At 38.1% G+C, this 19,425-nt stretch overlaps 2 protein-coding genes across 4 annotated transcripts in view; one reads left to right on the top strand and one right to left on the bottom strand.

The window, feature by feature from the left end:
* Positions 1 to 13,342, top strand: part of FBXO11 (F-box protein 11) — a 65,863-nt gene extending 52,521 nt beyond the window's left edge. Inside the window, exons 12-23 of the mRNA XM_010004982.1 lie at positions 5,042 to 5,259; positions 5,558 to 5,643; positions 5,725 to 5,819; positions 6,765 to 6,887; positions 6,990 to 7,075; positions 7,445 to 7,521; positions 7,634 to 7,777; positions 8,685 to 8,795; positions 9,915 to 10,022; positions 11,352 to 11,460; positions 11,837 to 11,935; positions 12,014 to 13,342. Of these exons, the coding sequence (XP_010003284.1) occupies positions 5,042 to 5,259; positions 5,558 to 5,643; positions 5,725 to 5,819; positions 6,765 to 6,887; positions 6,990 to 7,075; positions 7,445 to 7,521; positions 7,634 to 7,777; positions 8,685 to 8,795; positions 9,915 to 10,022; positions 11,352 to 11,460; positions 11,837 to 11,935; positions 12,014 to 12,143 (1,386 nt within the window). The 3' untranslated portion in view covers positions 12,144 to 13,342. The remainder of the gene's footprint in view (positions 1 to 5,041; positions 5,260 to 5,557; positions 5,644 to 5,724; positions 5,820 to 6,764; positions 6,888 to 6,989; positions 7,076 to 7,444; positions 7,522 to 7,633; positions 7,778 to 8,684; positions 8,796 to 9,914; positions 10,023 to 11,351; positions 11,461 to 11,836; positions 11,936 to 12,013) is intronic.
* A 51-nt stretch (positions 13,343 to 13,393) lies between these two features.
* The window catches only part of MSH6 (mutS homolog 6), a 13,839-nt gene continuing 7,807 nt past the window's right edge, over positions 13,394 to 19,425 (bottom strand). For all 3 annotated transcript variants that reach the window (XM_010004980.1, XM_010004981.1, XM_010004979.1), the window contains exons 4-9: positions 18,053 to 18,318; positions 17,321 to 17,438; positions 15,030 to 15,119; positions 14,377 to 14,531; positions 13,984 to 14,183; positions 13,394 to 13,475 (exon numbers count right to left, since the gene is read on the bottom strand). In XM_010004980.1, the coding sequence (XP_010003282.1) occupies positions 13,394 to 13,475; positions 13,984 to 14,183; positions 14,377 to 14,531; positions 15,030 to 15,119; positions 17,321 to 17,438; positions 18,053 to 18,318 (911 nt within the window). The remainder of the gene's footprint in view (positions 13,476 to 13,983; positions 14,184 to 14,376; positions 14,532 to 15,029; positions 15,120 to 17,320; positions 17,439 to 18,052; positions 18,319 to 19,425) is intronic.

Genomic DNA, 19,425 nt, shown 5'->3' on the forward strand with positions numbered 1-19,425 from the left:
TTGTAAATACTTACTCTTGCTTTAGGCCTAACCGAAATCTAGTTGGGTTCTTGATGAGTGTCTGCAGTCTGGAAATGGTATTAACAGAAAATCCACTGTTGATAAAAAAATAGTGAGGCTTTTCTCCTCTCCATCTGAGTTACTGGGGAGGCAGGGGTAAAGGAGCAGTGCACTGCTAGTTGTAGCTGTTTGATTTGCAGTTTCCTGATCTCAGTGGAAGATAAACAGATCGTGGAGTGGTGTTATTTTTGTTGATCGTGTAATCATCTTGCCTGGTCAAATGTGGTGGGATTCTGCTGCTAGGTGCCTCTTCTTCACTCTCCTGGTTACATCCCAAGGTGCACATTGATTTTGTGTTGGGAAGGATTATGCTAGCCCAGAAGAAAGGCCTTCTAACAGTCTTCTGACATACTTATTTATGTAATTTTATATTTTCTAGAAATGTAGTTGTTTGGCCATTTTGCAAGGAATGGTGGCAAGCTTGAGATGTTTTGTCTTGCTTTTATATTTTCTAGTTGTTTGGACACTGACACTGCCTCATTTAAGCTGTACTAACATATTGTATAAGCACTCCTAATCCGCTTCAGTGGATACATATATCTGTACATCCCTCCAAGACTTAAGCAGGCTCAGAAACATGTAGTGAAATTATTTCAGCTATAGAAAAGCTGATAAAGGAGGGTGCTTCAGTAACTCCTGGAGGGGAGGTGCCTGTATATAGGCTTGAGGGTTGATTGGCAACTCTTGCTAGGAGCTGCTGGAATGACATCATTGGTAATATTTACATATTCTTTAAGTGACCCCATATCTTTCAGATACAAATTCTACATACCTAAACAAAGCAATGATTTATCTGTGTTCACTTCTCTCACTTCCCTTCTGTTATTTTGAGTGCTTTGTTTGTTGTTGTGGATTTTTTTGCTTCATTTCATGTGACTGTGAAGTGGCATAACTACATTCCAGTCCTAAATTCCTACCCTACATGTTCTTTTTCCGTGGGTTTCTGTGCTGGAGTGCTGGCTCTAAAATGTTCAAGAGTGCTTTGTTTTTCAGCTTCATGTTCTAAGATTGTTCTTTGTGTTTCAATACTTGTAGAAACTTAACCTCTTACTTCTAAACTGGCAATATTCTAACATTTGCCTTAGTGCTTGTGCAAAATGTTTAATAAGCGGGCATTAAAAATGCAGCATGTCATTGGTAGCCCTCAGAGCCTTACCCTGACCTCTCTTGCCAGTTGCCAGAGATTAATTACCAGATATATATCAGAAGTTGTGTTTAGTGGTTCTATGCTAAGAAAAGAGAAGTCCCAGTTTACTGTAAGAATAAGTATAGTTTTATATTTTAAAGCTGAGATCTTCATATAATGGTCTTCATTTTCTTTGCTCCCAAATGAGAAACAGAGCACTGTTGCTCGTTTTTGATAAAAGAAAAGTATAGTAGCATGTGTCCAAGATGGGTGATTATGAGTAGTTGACAGCACAGTCTTTTAAATACTACAAATCAAACCATTTCTATAAAGTCCAAAAAGATAAGTGAAACTTATGCTAGTTTCTTTGTAGACTCCATTGGCCTTTTGCTGCAATATCAACATTTTCCTATGAGCTAAAAAGAAAAGGTTTCTTTTGCATCTTGAATATAATTTTCCTTAAGCTGCATTTCAATTTTCAGGAAATCCATAGCTCTCAAGTAAAGGCCATTTTAGGATTTGGGAGGCAAATCCTTAAACATATTTTTTATGCTGTCAGTCACACTTAAAATTGACATTTAATTAAGTTGATACAGAGTCAGATAATCTTTAGCAGTTAGTTTTTCTTGTTCTCCTGGTTTGTTTTTTTTTCTTACCCTGTTGGGAATACAAGTGTCAATAAATATTTAGGTAGTATTAAGGCTTGCACAACTATATATATTTTTTCTTTCTTTTTTTGAAATATCCTTACTGTTCAAATAATACCTCTGTGTTTCTGTTGCAATGTTCTGTTGATTCTGTAATGTTGTAATCTTTAAGACAAAGTGGGAAAAGCCCTCTTAGAAATACATGGGGAAAAAATTCCTCTGAGAAGAAAGGCAATGAACAAAATCCCATCAGTCACAAGTTTTAAACCTAACTTATTTTAAATCAGTATTTGTTAGACTGATAAAATGCAGAAAGAAAAAAAAAAAAAATCCAAGTTCAAGTTACTGAGGTAGTCTTGATATAAAAAGTCTTTTGACCTTGTCCAGCTGCATAAGAACTCCTCTTTGTTAGCACATCAGTTTGTTCTGCACCCTAAGTAGCGTGTAGAAACATCAACATTACCATTACTGTGGTGTTAGTTTGTGATTACTTTGTCTGCTCAGGTGATAACAACCTGCAGCAATGTGTTCTTGCCCACACTTTTTGTCACTAGAGCTGTCATCTTCTGCCCACAGCTAATGCTCAGCCTGGTATTTTAAATAATTTTAGTGTACTACTTTTTAGGATTTTTCAAGCAGAAAGCTACTGTTAAGGTATTTTGAGTCTCCTTACTCGTGGTATTTTTGCATATGATTGCAATATTTTTCCACATGCATCCTTTATTCCCTCTTCCTTATTAATCACAGGGGCCTCTTTTTCTTACTAAGCAGTCCTGGTGCTGCCAGGTGCTGTGTCCTCCAGGTTCTTATACTGCTAGTTAATGAATTATAATCAGAAACCTTCACAAAACACAAGTAAGATACCCACCACACTTGAAAATCATCTAAGAAGGATGTGGAGCCAGTACAGTGCTTGCAGACCCTCTATGCAGAGGAGGAATATTGACCTTGCTGACCTTAATAGCCACCTGGCACAGTCTTCATAAAGGATCTGGGCTTCAGCTGCCTGACAGCTGAACAGAGCTTAAGAGCTACAGGTTGGGCAGTGTTAGAAGTGTAAGAAAGGAACAGGCTGTTGCTAATGGTGTTACTGGCTATACCTGGTGCTGGCAGCAAGCTTTGAGTTTGCAGTGTTAATCGGCCCTGTGGATAATAGATCCTCTAACTCCATACTTAAAACCACAATTTCCTTGTTAAGGAAAGATTTGTTAACTTTCCAAGAAGAAAATGTTGTCTCAGCCCATGTATGATTTCTTGGGATCCAGAAGTTAATAATTTTAAAAATAAAAGGGAAGACGTCTTTCAGAGGATGTAGTCCAAAGGCAAAACAACATCTTTTGAGGGGAACTGCTGTGGTGGCTGGAAAAGATATCAAGGATTGTCTGGGGGCATCTTAAAGACTGAGATAAGTTTAGCCCTTCTCCCTAGGGCTAAATTTGTGCCAAAGAAGTTGTTGGTTTCAACAGAGAAGAACACAGGAAACAGGCAGTCTGGGAATGAGATGGTTGCTCAGGACTGTGGAAGAGCATGTGTTTCTGACAAACAGTAATCCTTTTGGTTTAACTGAGTTCAGTGTAATGATTATGTACATGAGTGGTGTTCAGATGTGGTTTCAACAAGTGCAGAAGTACACTGAGTTTGCATCAGCTCAAAGTCAGCAGTTAAGCTTAGGCTGAGTGCTTGAGGTGGACTGGACTTTTTAATGCAGTTTCTCTTTATGAATATTGAATGCTATTTGATCTTACCTAGCAGAAAGCTTTGACTTTCTGACCCAGCAGTCAGCCTTATAAAGGAATCTGAGATTTAGGTTATTTTTTCATCTCCCCCTTTTGAGAAGCTTTTCCTTCACAGAGGTTTACAGCAAATTCTAAGTTTCTTCTGAATTGGTGGTCTTATTTATTTCTTTTTTTCAAGAATGTAAGAGAGCAATCATTTTGAAGACTGTTTACTACTTTTTAAATAAATTACACTTGTACTCTACTTTCAAGTGATGCTAGGTATTCTAGGACATAGTGGGCAGAATACAGTTAATCCACAGGTACCTCTCTGAAGTTGCATGTTGTGTAGAAACACAGGGACACAAGCAGAAGTGGAAGAGCCTTCTCTTTCACTTAATTTCCAAGCGAATTTAAAAGTTACAGAGTAAAAGGTACTGTTTTCAAGAATTAAAAGGATTTATATCAAAATTTCCTTCCTGTTAAATAACAGTACTTGCTGATAGAACCATAGTTAACCATATGATAAAAGCTCTGTTTGTTTGTAGCTTCTACATGGCATCTGAAATGGCTGTGAAGAAGTGTATCCAAAATAGCTTTTTTCCTTCATCATGTTGCTGTAGTAGCAACATATTTGGCAATCAAAAGGGGAAGATAATGTGTGTAGTAATTAAAAAGATACCAGACCATGTATAATAATATTTTAATTGACATTATATATTCCATTAAGAAGATTAAGCTTTCCTTTATGCCAAATTGCCATTAAGTTTCTCTGAGGCCTTCATTTTAAGTGACAATAAGGAAAAAAAGTGGTCCCTTTTGGGATAAGAGATCCCAATGTCTGCCTGTTGGCATGAAGGTGTATTTCTGTGGACATCTCCTTTAGATTCCCCTGTCTGTTAGTGTGTAGCTTGCTTGAGTACTCAGAAAACATCTTGACTCACTCTGATTAAATCTAAATCCTCGAATAAAATATATTCTGAATGTTCACAAAAAGCAGGCTTTTTCAACTTGACTTTATTTATCACCCAGAGAGGCCTGGGTAGCCACACTGTGCACAGTGATAGTACATTTTTGGAGAATGTTTAATTAATGCAGAGCCTTTCCTGGCTGCAATCCTCAGACTAGGGAGAAGTGCATGCTGTCTTGATTTCCTTATTGAATTGTATGTATTTTGGGTTTTTGTAATCAAAATTAAGTCCCTTAACAATTCACACCACATGAGTAATACAGCAGTGAAACAGAGTGCTTTCTACCTAAGTTGGCAGAAACTTGAGTAATTTCCACATGATACATTGTAGAAACTCTAGGACTTAGGTGCTTGTGGTAGTAGCAGATAGGTAGTACTTTTAATTAGCTATGTAAGTACTTAGATACTGTCAGTTTTGGTACTGATTCCTTTTAAATGATTGTATTTAGAGGAGAGGGAGGGGAGGGAATAGCCTTCATTTTATAAAGGACTTTTAACAGTAAACTGCATATTTTGTCTTAAGGGCTATTTTGAAAGCTGCAACATACATAGGAACAGGATAGCAGGTTTTGAAGTGAAAGCCTATGCCAATCCTACAGTAGTTCGATGTGAAATCCATCACGGCCAGACTGGAGGAATCTATGTTCATGAAAAAGGAAGAGGACAATTCATAGAGAACAAAATCTATGCAAACAATTTTGCAGGTGTTTGGATTACCTCAAACAGTGACCCAACAATAAGGTATCGTTTTTCATGTTAATACTTCACTACTTAGAGATTTGATGGGGATGAGAAAAGTGTGTTTATATTTAATTTATTTATAATGAACTGTAAATACTCCTTTGTAAAAATGAAATTGCTGTCTGTGTTCGGTCGAACTGTATTTCTAATTTGTGTGTATATTGGGAAGTGTGTTTCTCCAAGAGACAGAACAAGTTCTCTCTTAAATCTGAGCATTGTAATCCTTGATACTACATACATGTGTGTAGCATTGTAGAGTGTATTATAATCTTTTCATACTGTGGATGCTTTTTTTTAGGGGCAATGCAATTTTTAATGGGAATCAAGGTGGCGTTTATATCTTTGGTGATGGAAGAGGCCTTATTGAGGGAAATGACATTTATGGTAAGCTAATTTGCTTATTGCATCTTGAATTCTGAGAAAAAATAGTATGTAAGTTGTATTAAATAACATTTTTGTTAACAGGTAATGCATTAGCAGGAATACAGATTCGAACAAACAGCTGTCCCATAGTTCGACACAACAAGATTCATGATGGTCAACATGGTGGAATTTACGTAGTAAGTGTTTCCTACAAACAGGCTGACAAACTTGTTTTACTCTGTGTAAAATGTTTGATTGCAGTTACAGGGACTGAACTTCTTGTGTTATTATAAACTAGATTAATGGTAAAAGACTGGTGCTGCTACTCAAAAGATGGAAGCTCTTATGAATGTCACTAAATTATTTCTGTTACAATGTAAAATGGGATGGATGACAGAATTTTACCATGTCTTGATTGAAAGCTTTTTAAAGGCTTAGTATAAATGTAGTTTGGAGTGCAATGTGTTTACCACTAACCTCAGAAAATATTTTGTTTTGCCTTCAGGATGATATACATTGCAGTTGCTGTGCAGTCGTGTATTGTAGAAGTGAGGAATAAAGCGCAATTTCCAGCGTGTGCAAGGGCTCTGCTAATTGAACTGAGAGCTGTCAGGTTCCCTTTAAGCCATATCAGAGTCTGAGAAATATTTGTGTATCTCTCTGCCAAAAGTTACCTAAGCTCATGCTGCTCGTGTGCAGCTTCGTTTGTTGATGCTACAAATCTAAGCAGGACAGCTTACCTTGACCAAGAATACTCTTGCTTTATTCCTAAGCACAGTAGAGAGAAAACATGCCAATGTTTTGCCAGCCTGGTGAACAAGGCTGAGTGTAGGTTTACATGCCAGGTGCCACAGTTTTCATCCAATTTCATTGCATTGGGGAGGTTCCTCTTCTTCCAGCAGCTAGCAGAGACTTGCAAATACTGCTGCAGAGCCTTGAAATACAATTATTTACATGCAGTGTCTTCATTTCATGGCAGACATTAAAAATCACTGGTTACTGTTATTAAAAATATGTACTTAAGTAGAAAGGAATTACTTTACTACAGTAAAGAAGCCATGTTGAGGAGGGATGGGTACAGCCATAAAGAAAGTATCAGCAGTTACCAGGTTTTCTCAACTCTTAAATTGTCTTGAATTTAGCATGAAAAAGGACAAGGTGTGATTGAGGAAAATGAAGTTTACAGCAATACTTTGGCTGGGGTCTGGGTGACAACAGGAAGCACTCCAGTATTGAGGAGAAACAGAATACACAGTGGGAAACAGGTGAGTTTTGCTTAGTGATTACAAGGGGGCCATAGAGAAGAATATTCTGTGCATTTATACTTCATTACTTTGGAACTAATAATTTAATTCTTGATGTGTTAGGTTGGAGTTTATTTTTATGACAATGGACATGGTGTCTTAGAAGACAATGACATCTATAATCACATGTACTCAGGGGTTCAGATAAGGTAAAGTGTATTCTGATTTTATGTAAAACAGAAGTAGCATGATTTTTGCTCTTTTGTGTCTTTTAACTTTTTGTGGTTTTGTTTGTAAAAAAACTTTTTTTTTTTTTTTAAATCTCAAGTATGCCCAAATATCCTCTGTTTCAACTTACAAGAAAGTAATTACTAATATAGCCTGGATAATAACTGGAATGTGTGACCCTTGAAGTCTGTAAAGCTAAAATACGTTCCTATGTTTGGAAATAGCTCTATTTTAGTGATACTTTCTAGCAGCGAGATCTGTGGGGCACTTCGGTAGAGGTGTTTTAAAAATCTGACCTTGGGAGATAGTAAACTGTTTAAAATGTCTTCTTTGCTGACATTTCTCTCTAGAACTGGAAGCAACCCCAAAATTAGACGCAACAAGATCTGGGGTGGTCAGAATGGTGGTATTCTTGTCTATAATTCTGGTAGGTTTCTTTTTCTTATTTACGCCATGTTGTTTATGTTCTGCAATATTATATCTTCCCATTTTATTATCCTTTTTGATTTTATTTTTTTTCACCCTTCCTTCAATTTTAGGCCTTGGATTTATAGAAGACAATGAAATTTTTGATAATGCAATGGCTGGTGTATGGATTAAAACAGACAGTAATCCTACACTAAGAAGAAATAAAATCCATGATGGAAGAGATGGAGGCATCTGTATATTTAATGGGGGAAGAGGTAGTTTTTTTTCCCTTACTGGCATATACTGTATATTCTGGATAAGAGTTTAATTTCAGATGAAGCAGTATCTTTTTTAAAGTGCTCTTTAGAAATCTAGGTCTTGTCTTCTGAAGTAATAAAATAGTTATAACACAGACTGCTGCTTTTTAGCCTTAATGACATCAGTAATAGTGAAGTCTGTGGGAGGCAGTAAGGTAACGAATCTCATCCAAGGCAACTAACAGTTAGATTGCTGCTTAGGATGGTCCTTTTATCCCATCTGCTTTTGTAAGCTTTGCCATTTGACTGAAAGGCAGTGTTGAATTCAAGTCACATAGCCAAAATCATGTATCTGAACAGTTCAGGTTCTGCCAGTGTCACAGATTTAGGGGAATTAAAAAGATCTTAAAGAATTTCTTGTATTCTTGTAAATTTAGAAGCAGTCCTCCTCTGAAATCCCCTGATATGTGTTCTGATATCTGCTTCTGATATTTTTTTAATCATTTGCTGTAAATGAGCATTATTTAAGTACTTTAATGCTGTGCTGCAGTAACAAAAATGCAAGTTAAACTTTGCTTTCACAGACTGCTAGTTTTAGAAGACAAGAACAGAAGGTGGTTAGAAAAATTGAAGAAAAATTTGGAAAGTGAAAAGACTGTTTCCTCAAAAATAGTTTTCTATAATGGTGGATACAATCCCAAATTCTACTCAGTATACTGAATAGACTTACATGACTACACACTGAGAATTACTTTAAACTTCTGTTGCTAACTTCAGTGATGCTGGATGGGTATTTCCCAAATAAAAGGAATTGGCAGGATAATGATACATGAGATATTTGGCTAGTATTTCACAGAATGGTTTACAGGTAAGGAAATCTTAGCAAACTCAAATGTCAAGCTCAACGTTTGTTGGTCTGTTACAGGTCTTCTGGAAGAGAATGACATCTTCAGGAATGCTCAAGCTGGTGTCCTTATCAGCACCAATAGCCACCCTGTGCTAAGGAAAAATCGAATATTTGATGGATTTGCAGCAGGTTTGTGTTGTTCCATCAAATTTTGAAGTGTTGGAGCTTTAGAGTAGTCTCTTCACAAAGCTAACTGGAGTTTCTTTACCCCACAGTATTTAGATATTTTAGCAGAGATTGGAATATCCTTCAGTGTATTCTAGGAATCATTTGAGAGAATTCAGTAAAGTAGCCATCATATCTTTACTAGAGTCTCTGGAATTACAAGCATGTTAGCAAACAACACACAGCCTACCTTCTCACTTTTCTGCAAAATAGTTTTTCATTGTTTTATTTTAGAAGTTATTTGTAAAGTTTTCTAGGACATACTTATACTTGACCTGCTGGCTGTTGGTTTGAATATTTTATCACTGCTTTGAAACATAGGTAACAGCAAATACACATTTAAAAGAGTTTTTAATTGCATCTGAAGTTCAACTTTCTCACTCCACAGACTTGAAAAATCGAGCACTTCTTACTCTGAAAGAAAATAATGTGTAGTAGTGATTTTTGTGCAATTTACTGTTTAATAGTCACAGTTAATCTTGCATTCCATTCCATTTCAACTAAAACTGCATTCTTGAGTTTTCTCCCATCTTTCTTTCAGAAGAAGCAAGGTTTCTGAGAAGAGCCTCTAAAGGTGTTGTTTCAGTGTGGTGGGGGGAAAGGATAGATTGCTGTCAAGAGCAGTGCTAGACAAATGGCTTGGAAGACACTGGTTACTGATAAAAGCTGAGATTTAAAGAAATGAATTGTAGGTGCCCATCTAGAGAACTTTTTGTAAAAGGTGTTTTTTAAAGGGTAAGGTATGTGCACAGAAACCTTCACTTTAAGCACCCAAAAATCTTACCCCTGGAAAATACATGATCCTAGCACCATTTTATTATTAGATAAACCAGTAGTGTACTGTTTTACCAGAAACCATGCATGCCAGCTGTAGCTCTTTGCAAGGATTCAACAGAAGTATTTGAACATCAGTTTTATAGCAAATTACAGTGCAATTTCTAGCTATGTAATTTTCCTTTTTGTCCCCCTGAGTTTGATGGTTTAGAAAAAATATAGATCATGAGGGAGGTAAAAATACACAATCCCTAAGGATTTAACTTTCCCACTTTCTTTTATTTTCTTTGTTGCCCTCACCCAATAAAGGTATTGAAATAACAAATCACGCAACTGCAACATTAGAAGGCAATCAGATTTTCAACAACCGTTTCGGAGGTTTATTTCTAGCATCTGGTGTCAATGTCACGATGAAAGGTGAGCTTGGGCCCCCATGTTCTTCGTTCTGCATTTTCTTATTTGGTGCTGGGTTTTAGGTTTAGTGTGTCACTTTTTTCCAGCTCAGATTTGGTACCACTGTAAGCTGAGTTGCAACTACAAGTTTCAGCTGAAGGTAGTAAACTAAGCGAAACTGCCTTCGATTTTTAGACAGCCGTTCACGTGACTCAAAGGTCACAAGGTTTTCCTATCACATTAAAACTGTTACTAGCTCTCCTGTCTCAAAATTGTTTCCAAACAGTTGGAGTTTGGCCCATCTCAAATTCCAGTTCTAAGTTAGTATAATGGAAAGTCTTTTGTCACACACCTGAAAACAAGCATCGAGTAAAGAAATGTCTCTTTGCTTTTAGCGTCTAAAAGCCTGAATGTTCACAATCCCAAATAACTTTTTTCAGAAAGTGGAAACAGTTTCACATAAAATTCTCATGTACAGTGAGGAAGTGTGCATGACACATGGTCCTCTTGGAGGAGACTGGAGTAATGGTTTGAATGCTAGAAAGTTCCAAGAGGTTATTGTAGAAGAAAAAAGTTCCATTTGCAGAGGTTTGACCTGCTTAGCTATACCTTTTTGTGCTTTTCCCCATATATTCTTTACATCATTTAAAACACAAGGTCTGTCTCCTTGCTTCACAGCTCCTAGTCTTAGTGACTGCATCAATCAGTGCTCTGATGCTGCTGGGAGTTGACAAAATTTTGAGGTGCACTTTAGGCCTTGACAGGAGATATAGTAGTTGAATTAACAGAGGATTATCAAACTCACTATTCCTTGGGCGCACACCTTTTAAATGTTGGAGGTGGTCAGACCTAATTCCCACTTCCATTGTGTTGGAAGTGGCCTTATTCTTAAAATCCCCTGGGGGAAGAGCCATGCCTTTCTGTCTTCTCAGGGGTGTGTAAAACTCCTTATGGTTGTCCAGAGGCTTTTCAAACATTTGGGTTTCAGACTTCTCAACAGAAAACTGAAGCCTGATATGAAAGCTTGTTTCTCTAACCATTTGTTTGCACACCCATTCACAAAGAGTGTGTAAATGAAGGTTTATCAGGTATTTAATGCAGTGTGTGCAAAGAGGAGCAGTTTTTCTTATCTGGGGAGTGCACTGCACTGCCTGGATATCTGCCTTGTAATCTAGCATCGAGGATTTGCTATGCTTACATCAAAAGTATTAGGCATAGATCTAACTATTCCTAGAGGGGTTAGCTCTTAAAACGTTGGGGGGGAGGGTGCCTCTGCTTTAACACCTCAAGAAAAAAAAAGTCATTGATCCAGGTGTGATTAATTCTTGGCTTTTTTTGTTTTCCCCTCAACAGATAACAAAATAATGAACAATCAAGATGCCATAGAAAAAGCTGTAAGTAGAGGCCAGTGTTTATATAAGATATCAAGTTACACCAGCTATCCGATGCATGACTTCTACAGGTAACAGGTTCTTTCTGTCACCTACAGTAGTTTTCAAATAAAGTTTCTCTTCTAGCAAGACCCCTAAAAGAGTTGCCATAGTTAACACACAAATGTGTGCTCAGCTGCAACAGTAGAGGATTAAACAAGTTTCTATTATCTTGTATTTGCTGTGGGCTTGAGGAAAACCTACTGTTCCTGTGAACCTGAGCCTAGGGGATTAAAAGGGCAAAACTGCCTTTTCAAAACAAGCAACCAAAAGTATGCCATGAAATCTGCATTCATGTAAACTCGTGATCCCTTCTTTGGTTCTGTCCTGCCTCCACACCCTCCCCAAGCACTCTTCTCAACTCATCAGGTTGTTGCTTCATGCCTAACATGATGTGTTTTCCATCAGGTGTCACACCTGTAACACCACAGACCGCAATGCCATATGTGTGAACTGCATTAAGAAGTGCCATCAAGGACATGATGTAGAATTCATTAGACATGATAGGTATGTTTCAAACAAGTGTGTTGAGCCATTTTGACAAGGCACATAAAGTAGAAACTAAAGAGCTCTGTTTCTCCCTAGGTTTTTCTGTGACTGTGGTGCTGGAACACTGTCTAATCCCTGTACGCTTGCTGGAGAGCCTACACATGATACAGATACACTATATGACTCTGCTCCACCTATAGAATCTAATACATTGCAGCACAACTGAATTCCTTTCAAGAAAGTCCTGCCATTCTAATATCGTAACTGTTAAAACTTTTTTTTGGAGGAAGTTATACTTGCCCATTTCTGCAGAAAGAGACTGTATTAAAGCGGATGTGTGAGGTGTTGACACTATGGAGCTCAACCTACCAAAAAAGAAAGTGGCAATATGTTGACTCAGGATAACAGAACTGGGCGTTTTAGCATTACTGTGTAAACAAAGACTTTGAAGGGACAGAAGTGAAGAAAAATAAGCTGCAATTTTGTACAGATACCAACTTCTGAAAGCTGGTGTTTTTACAAGTAGCATTGAAACGCAGTCCAATTTGCAGTAGTACTATTCTGTAGACAAGCAGCATTCTTTGTTGCTGCCTTTATGGACATGGGTACCAATTGCTTTTGTAACATGGTAAAAAATGTGAGCTAGCACTTCTCCATTTCTTTTGATTTTTTTAACATTTATTCAGATTGAGAAATATGATTTTAATGCTTTAATCTCATGTAGTTTGTTTCTAATTTCAAGCAAAAAAATCTTATTGTACTTGAATGTGTCCTGTTTTGTTAGCACACCTAGACTTGCTGTACCTGTACTCATGTCCCAGTATGTACGTTCTTTCTATGAAAGAGAAAACACTAATCTTAAATTATATCCAGCAATTTTTCTGGTGTCCTCTGAAGTTAGAATAATCTCCTTCCCTGCCCCAGCAATAGTCTGTACTCAAACCACCCTAACAAAAAAAACGAGTGTTTTAATGAGACTTCCTAGACTATAATGCACTATAAAACAAAGTACCCATGTAACTAAGTTTTGTGAATGAAATTTTACTATGTTTTAAAGTACACAGTAGAAAGTCTCCTCAAAACAGTCTTGTACTTTACTCTGTTCATAGTTTTTTTTGAACAGTCTGGACATTACTTATGTAATCTGCTGGAAATCACAGCAATTTCCTGCTCTAATGAAGCTGAGACAAGTATATATACAGCCCTATACAGTTTCATAGCTATTTTCCATTTATGTGTATTGGTGACAGTGGGTAATCAACAGCCTGAAAGTGTATGCATGTACCATAACATCTAGACTTAATATATTGTGGAGTACTCAATAACCATTATGTAGAGGGTAGGTAAGAATTAAAGGGTTTAATTTCCTAGGAAAGACAATGGAAAAATGGTCATTTTTAAAAAATAAAGTTTATTAGATCATAATGTTGTCTGGTACATTTTTGAGAAACCACCAGTACACAGATATTTGTGTTCTTAAAGATGATTTATCATAGTGGTAAGTTTCTGAACAGCATTTGCATCACGTGTTGCACCATCCACCACCAGGCACAGGTACCTAAGGAGAACAATGCAGTCAGCTTTACAGAACAGGGGCACTGAGGGGCAGAGCCTGAGCTGCCTGTTACCTGCTCAGCTTCAAGCACAGGTGACATTTTGTATCTGCACCAGCTGCCAAGGCATCCTAGTGCCTAGCCCCTGGCTTGCTTCAGGGCTACTGTAGCATCACCCCCCCACGCACCCAGCGTTGGGCTTATTCACACTTGCCTTCACTTTGGCTTAGCTCACAGCCAGCCATGCACCTCTATGCTAATTCAGCTCATCCCTAGAGCCTTGCATAGTGACCCAAGGCTTAAAATACTGTGTTACTCATCATATCTGCCATCTTGTGGTCAGGTTTCAGTAGTTCCCCCCCTCACCACTTGTGAAATACATTTTGTATTGACAAAAGTAGTTTTAACTTCCCTCTCTGCTTGGAGACCATGAGCAAAAGCCACCGTCCAAGTTTTACAACAGATGCCTGCTAAGCAATGCACAAGTTAGAAATGGAAAACCCAAGATCTTACCTAAATACTCTCAGTGAAATGTTAATTTTTTCAAACTCTTTTGCTTTTCTGTGCCCCTTCTGAATAACCTCCTCTGGAATATTAGCAAGTCTTGCTGCATTGAAGCCATAGCTCTTTGGACAGGCTCCTTCAATGAACTTATACAGGAAAGTAATTGTTTCCTGGCTTGGATCTTCACTCTCATTTTCAACCATACATGCCTAGAAAGAGTTAAGTTACCAGTCAGTGTATGTAACAGTTACAGACTAATAAATGCATGAAACACCACATCCTTTTCTTAGGATGCTTCTGTGACCAGGCAGAAAAGTATGCACAGCATAAGATCTGCCTTGTATCCTGTAACAAAAACATCATCCTACCTGTCCATGCCCAGAGGGGTATGTTCCAACTTACCATATGCCCCAGCCGCACAGCCGCGTTGTGGGAATAATCCTCCACCAGTGAGTGGTAATGGGTGGAGAACAGTGTCCGGCACTGGATTTTCTCTGCCAGTTCTTTCACCACTGCACTGGCTATAGCTGTGCCATCAAAGGTAGCTGTGCCTCTGCCTGGAGGGGACATGGAAAAGCAAAGACACATGCAATGTATTGTTTGCCATGTCTCGTCAGTTGGCATGATCTGTCTCTCTCCCTCCTGGCTGTGTGGAAGATGGACACACAGAGAAGTGAGTAGTGAGAGCCACCAGCATCACAGGGAAGTGACCGGTGTATTTGCCCTCTAACAATCACATGCTCTTCTGCACTGCAGCAAAAGACGTTTCTGCTCTTTTGAGACTTGCTCAAGGCTTGCTGCAAGTAATTATGCAAGGAAAAGCAGGAAAACTCAGCTAGAAATAGCCTAGCAATGACTGTGGGGTGGAGGGTGTATTAGTTCCCAGGGCACCAAAAAAATACATGTTCTAGAGGTATGTCCATAGATACAGCCCCAGTTACACATTAGTAACATTTAGATAACCTTGTGTACTTGGTTGCCATTTAAGACAGTCCAACAGCTAGTTTTTAATCTTAAGATTTAACTTCCATCTATTACAAAATAGACTTAATTACCCAGTTCATCCACAAGAACAAGGGAGTGCTCTGTTGCATGCTGGAGAATGCTGGAAGTCTCACTCAATTCAACAAAGAAGGTACTTTCACCTTTAAAAGGAACAAGAGTCATGAAGTACCAGTCAAAGCTCTGACAAGCACAACTAAAACCCAATTTAGTCTGCTGCAATCAAGCTATAATGAAGCTTGACAGCAAACTAAGTATGAACGAAACCAGCTTTTTTCCATCCTGAAAATGATGGGGTTCCATTTGCTAAAAACGGGCAGGTTTTGGTTCATTAGGAGTACAGGCATGGGCACAAGTACAATTAGCTGCATAAATAAGTTTTAGGCCACCTTAGCTGTCTTCTTTTAATAGCGTGGGTCGTATGTACAAGACGAGGGGCTCAAAGGATACAAGATGGAGAGAATAATTTGCCCCTTCTTGCTCTCAAATGCACAAGACAGGCTTAAGATCTGTGGCTTTTTGTGAATAAGCAAGCAGAAAATCTTAAAAAATAAAGACTAGAGTTACTGGTTTGGTTATTGATGTCATAAGGTAATGAATTATTCAGCTTATTAAGCCTGTACTCATATGTAGAGTGAAGTATGACAAAGGAAATACAATGCTGATAAGGTCTGAACATCTTACACAAGTTTCAACAACCCAGATAAAAACAAGGCTTGAAATTTAAACCCGAAATTGGGTTTTAGCAGATTACAAGAAGAATCACATACACAATAATCCAGACCCTTGCACATAATAAATCTACGTGTATAAAGTCCAGATTTACTAGGTCTTTGTAAGGTTCATTCAAAATACTCATGCAGCAGCAATTAATGTCATTCCAGAAGAGGCAATTATTTACTTCCTATACTCGTGCTGCACAAACACTGCTCTGCTCTAATGTAAGTTTTTCAACGTGAATTATTAAGCAAGAGTCCAGTGATCCTGATTTTCTTCATCTGTTTAAAAACATTTCCAGGATGGAATTTTTTTAACTGTTTAGGAATAACCATTTACTCACTTAAGAAAATACTTTCTTACAATTACATAAGCAATTTTAAAATTATATTACTTAAAATTTACTCCATAAAAATCCTGTTGATTTCTGTTAGGAAATAACTGCTGTGGAACAACTGCTGTTATGCTTCTGTTTCTATACAGTGTGGAAACTAATGCCTCAAGAACACATTTCAAAATTAGTTCTGCTGTGCAGTGGTCAATCTCATGCTGTGAAGTGTTAAAACATTTGTGCAGATATTTGGAAAATACTAGCTTGCCATTAACATAAAAAAGTTAAATATGCTACATTTTTCTAGACCACCTCTCTCTTGCAGAAAGGGCAGTTTTTATTTCTACTATAAACACTTAAGTACTTTCATTCTTAACATTTATTTTTTTGCTGAAGTGAAGCAAAATGGAAAATACCTGGGCAAAGAAAGACTTAATAACATTTTCTAGCTGCTAAGAAAAGCCTCAATTTGGGGAAGTGTAAATATTTTTTTAAATGAAGAACTCAGAATGATTCATTTCAAAATTCCTTATGTGCAACTAGTTCAGTAGGCTTAACTCCTTTCAAATTCACTGACACATTTTTCAGCAGAAAGATCACAGAAAATCTGTACCCTCCTTAAGTGAGTTGTGATACTACTCTTATTACCACAAAAAATACTTCGGTTTTTCTAGCCCTGTGACACCACAGCCAGATTTTCCTGTTCCAGTTGTTGTGTCATCTCCGCCTAGTCTTCCTCTCCATGGAAGAAACAAAACACTCCAAACAATTGCCAACAACTCCCTCCAAGAAGGAAGCTTGCCTCTTTGGTGATGGTTTGAAGAAATTGGACTTCAGACAAAAGGCAGGTACACTTTAACTGAAACAAGTGACCTCTAGTCCCTGCAAGAGGGTACAGATTCAGCTCCTCTACAACAGCTACCTGAAGATCACTGACCTATTATTCCAGAACACTCAGAAAAAGACACCTGTGTAAGTAGAACACAATCAACTGTATAGCATCAAAAAAGGTATTTATCCCCCAGGCTTGCATCCAGCTGGAAGGCAGGCTTTTAATATTGCAATTCATTAAAAAATGGTCCTGTGTGTCAAAAATAATGGAGGGCAAGCATATCAAACAAATCAAGCATAACTACATAATCCTGTTTCTACTCTGAACAATGAGACAATAAATTCACTGCCCAGCTCTCCCTGTTAAATCAGCAGACTATCCCTTTCCAACTTGCCACTCAAAGCAAAAAAAGAAACTCACTCATTGACAAGAACACTTTGGACAGCTGGATTTCAGAAACTCACCCGACATAATTCTGTCTGAGGCCCCAAGCCTCGTAAAGACTCTGTCAATCGGTGTCAGCCTGCAGACTTCAGCAGGTACGTAACATCCCAGTTGGGCCATTATAACCAGGAGACCAGCCTGCAGAACAAAGTAAAAATTGAAATGTTTAATCTATGTGCTTGGAGTTTCAGTTCTACATAGAGAACGAGGGAATGTAACTGCACTTCCTCTGAAACAGACTAGAGTACATAAAGCTTCCTACTGTTTTAACAGCTCCAGACTGCAGCTCTGTCATCTTAAGTAGGTCTAAACTACTGTGAAAACCCTCAAAACACAAGTTACCACAGGAAGCAGTGCTTATAAACCAAACTCCCTGTTGCTTTCCCAGTTGCCAATGATCTCTATTTTCACCTTGTTCAACCTGCAGAAGCACCTTTTCCAGATGATGCAAAGTCCTAGATAAGGCCACTTGAAAAAGATAAAAGATACTCTCTCACTTTTTCCCAACCATGTCTCGTGGGACAATTAACATTTATGCCTCACTGAAATAAGTAGAAAATCTACTATCGAAACATGGGCACTTTCTACCAGATTATATTTTGTCTTTACAGTGTAACTGCTGCACTGTGCTGCACACCCTGAAGACCACTGCTGGGACCTCCATGAATATTTGTAAACAGTGAAATCATGTCATTCCTTTATGTAAAGCAGAGGTACTCTGGACATTCAATCTTATGTAGATAGTCAGTCACCTGTCTCATGAGCGTAGATTTGCCACCCATATTTGGGCCAGTTACTAACACACAGGAAGCTTTGGTACTGCTGTCTTCATCTTTGCTGCCTATCACAATGTCATTAGGAATAAAATCATCCCCAAAGAAAGTTTTTGTAATGCATGGATGGCGTGAATTTTTAAGTTCCAGGAAGGGAGGAGCACTATCCACAGGCAGTAGAATTACAGGTCTGCACAGTGGTCCATCACCATCTTGACTGTAGTTAGCAAGGGACATCAAGACATCTGTAAGATTAAGAGAAATCCAGTAAGTCACACTTTCACCTTTCTTTACTCATTCACTGGAATGCATTTACTCATTGAAAAGCATTTTTAGAAACAGAATTTTCCATTTCCATTCCATTTTCCTGTTAACAAAAACACCCAAGTACTCCAGAAGAACAAGCAAAAGGTGGAGATCCTCATAATATCTTTCCTTATTTGTTCCAGATTTTTACTGATGTCAGATTAAAAATCCTCCCCTCTAGACTTTAGTCTAAAAGTCTTTACAATCCACATAATGTCACTTTAAAAGCTATTTTTTAAACGTACATGTATAAAATATTATTTTCTTGCATTGTTTTGTTTGTTTGGAACAAGATAAGTAAAGAGGAAATCAGCTTCTGTGACAATTAGTTACTTTGTTAAGAACCATAATGCTGCTCCACAGTTGCCAGAATAAATTTATGTATCAAAACTCTGTTGGCAGCAGCACAACCCCCCTCAATTAGCCTAGCTCTACAGTTCTCAAAGCTGATTACCTAACGAAATGAGACCATGTTATGTGAGTTGAGAGACTTCATTACAGCTACGTCAGTCTCCTCTGATTTGCAGTACTTGCTCTGGTACTGTGCTGTAGCTAATGTGACTGTTTCCCAGCTCTCCCAGCCCATTTAGAGAATTCTTTCCCACACAATGGTCCCTGCCCACCAATACTTCCTCTTCTGTTCCAATGGCATTTGGAGACCGCTTTTATTTTTTCCTGGCAGCAAAGACATCTTGGAGTGCCTCCTGCTAGCAGAAAATTCACAGTACAAGAGTATGCCAGTCACAAGAAGGGAATACAGGAGACTGTTCTACCCCAGAAATTCACAGAAGATTTGGAGAAGTCTTCTTACGGGACTACCTTCTTCAAAATAGTGACACTGACCATTTTTTTTTTCCATCTAAAGGCTGCTGATAAAGCAGCCTGCTCAGATGGAAAGGAGATGATTAGCACACTAGATGTTTATCCCTCCATCTGCATCACTGCCTTCATTTACGACAAAGCTACTAATCCATACAAGAGAATGCTAGATGCAGTGGGAGACCCAGCAGGCTACACTGAACTGTGAGAAATAGTCAGCTGCACAC

This window comes from Chaetura pelagica, unplaced genomic scaffold, assembly GCF_000747805.2.
Source record: "Chaetura pelagica isolate M959 unplaced genomic scaffold, ChaPel_1.0 scaffold8, whole genome shotgun sequence".
Lineage (NCBI taxonomy): Eukaryota > Metazoa > Chordata > Aves > Apodiformes > Apodidae > Chaetura > Chaetura pelagica.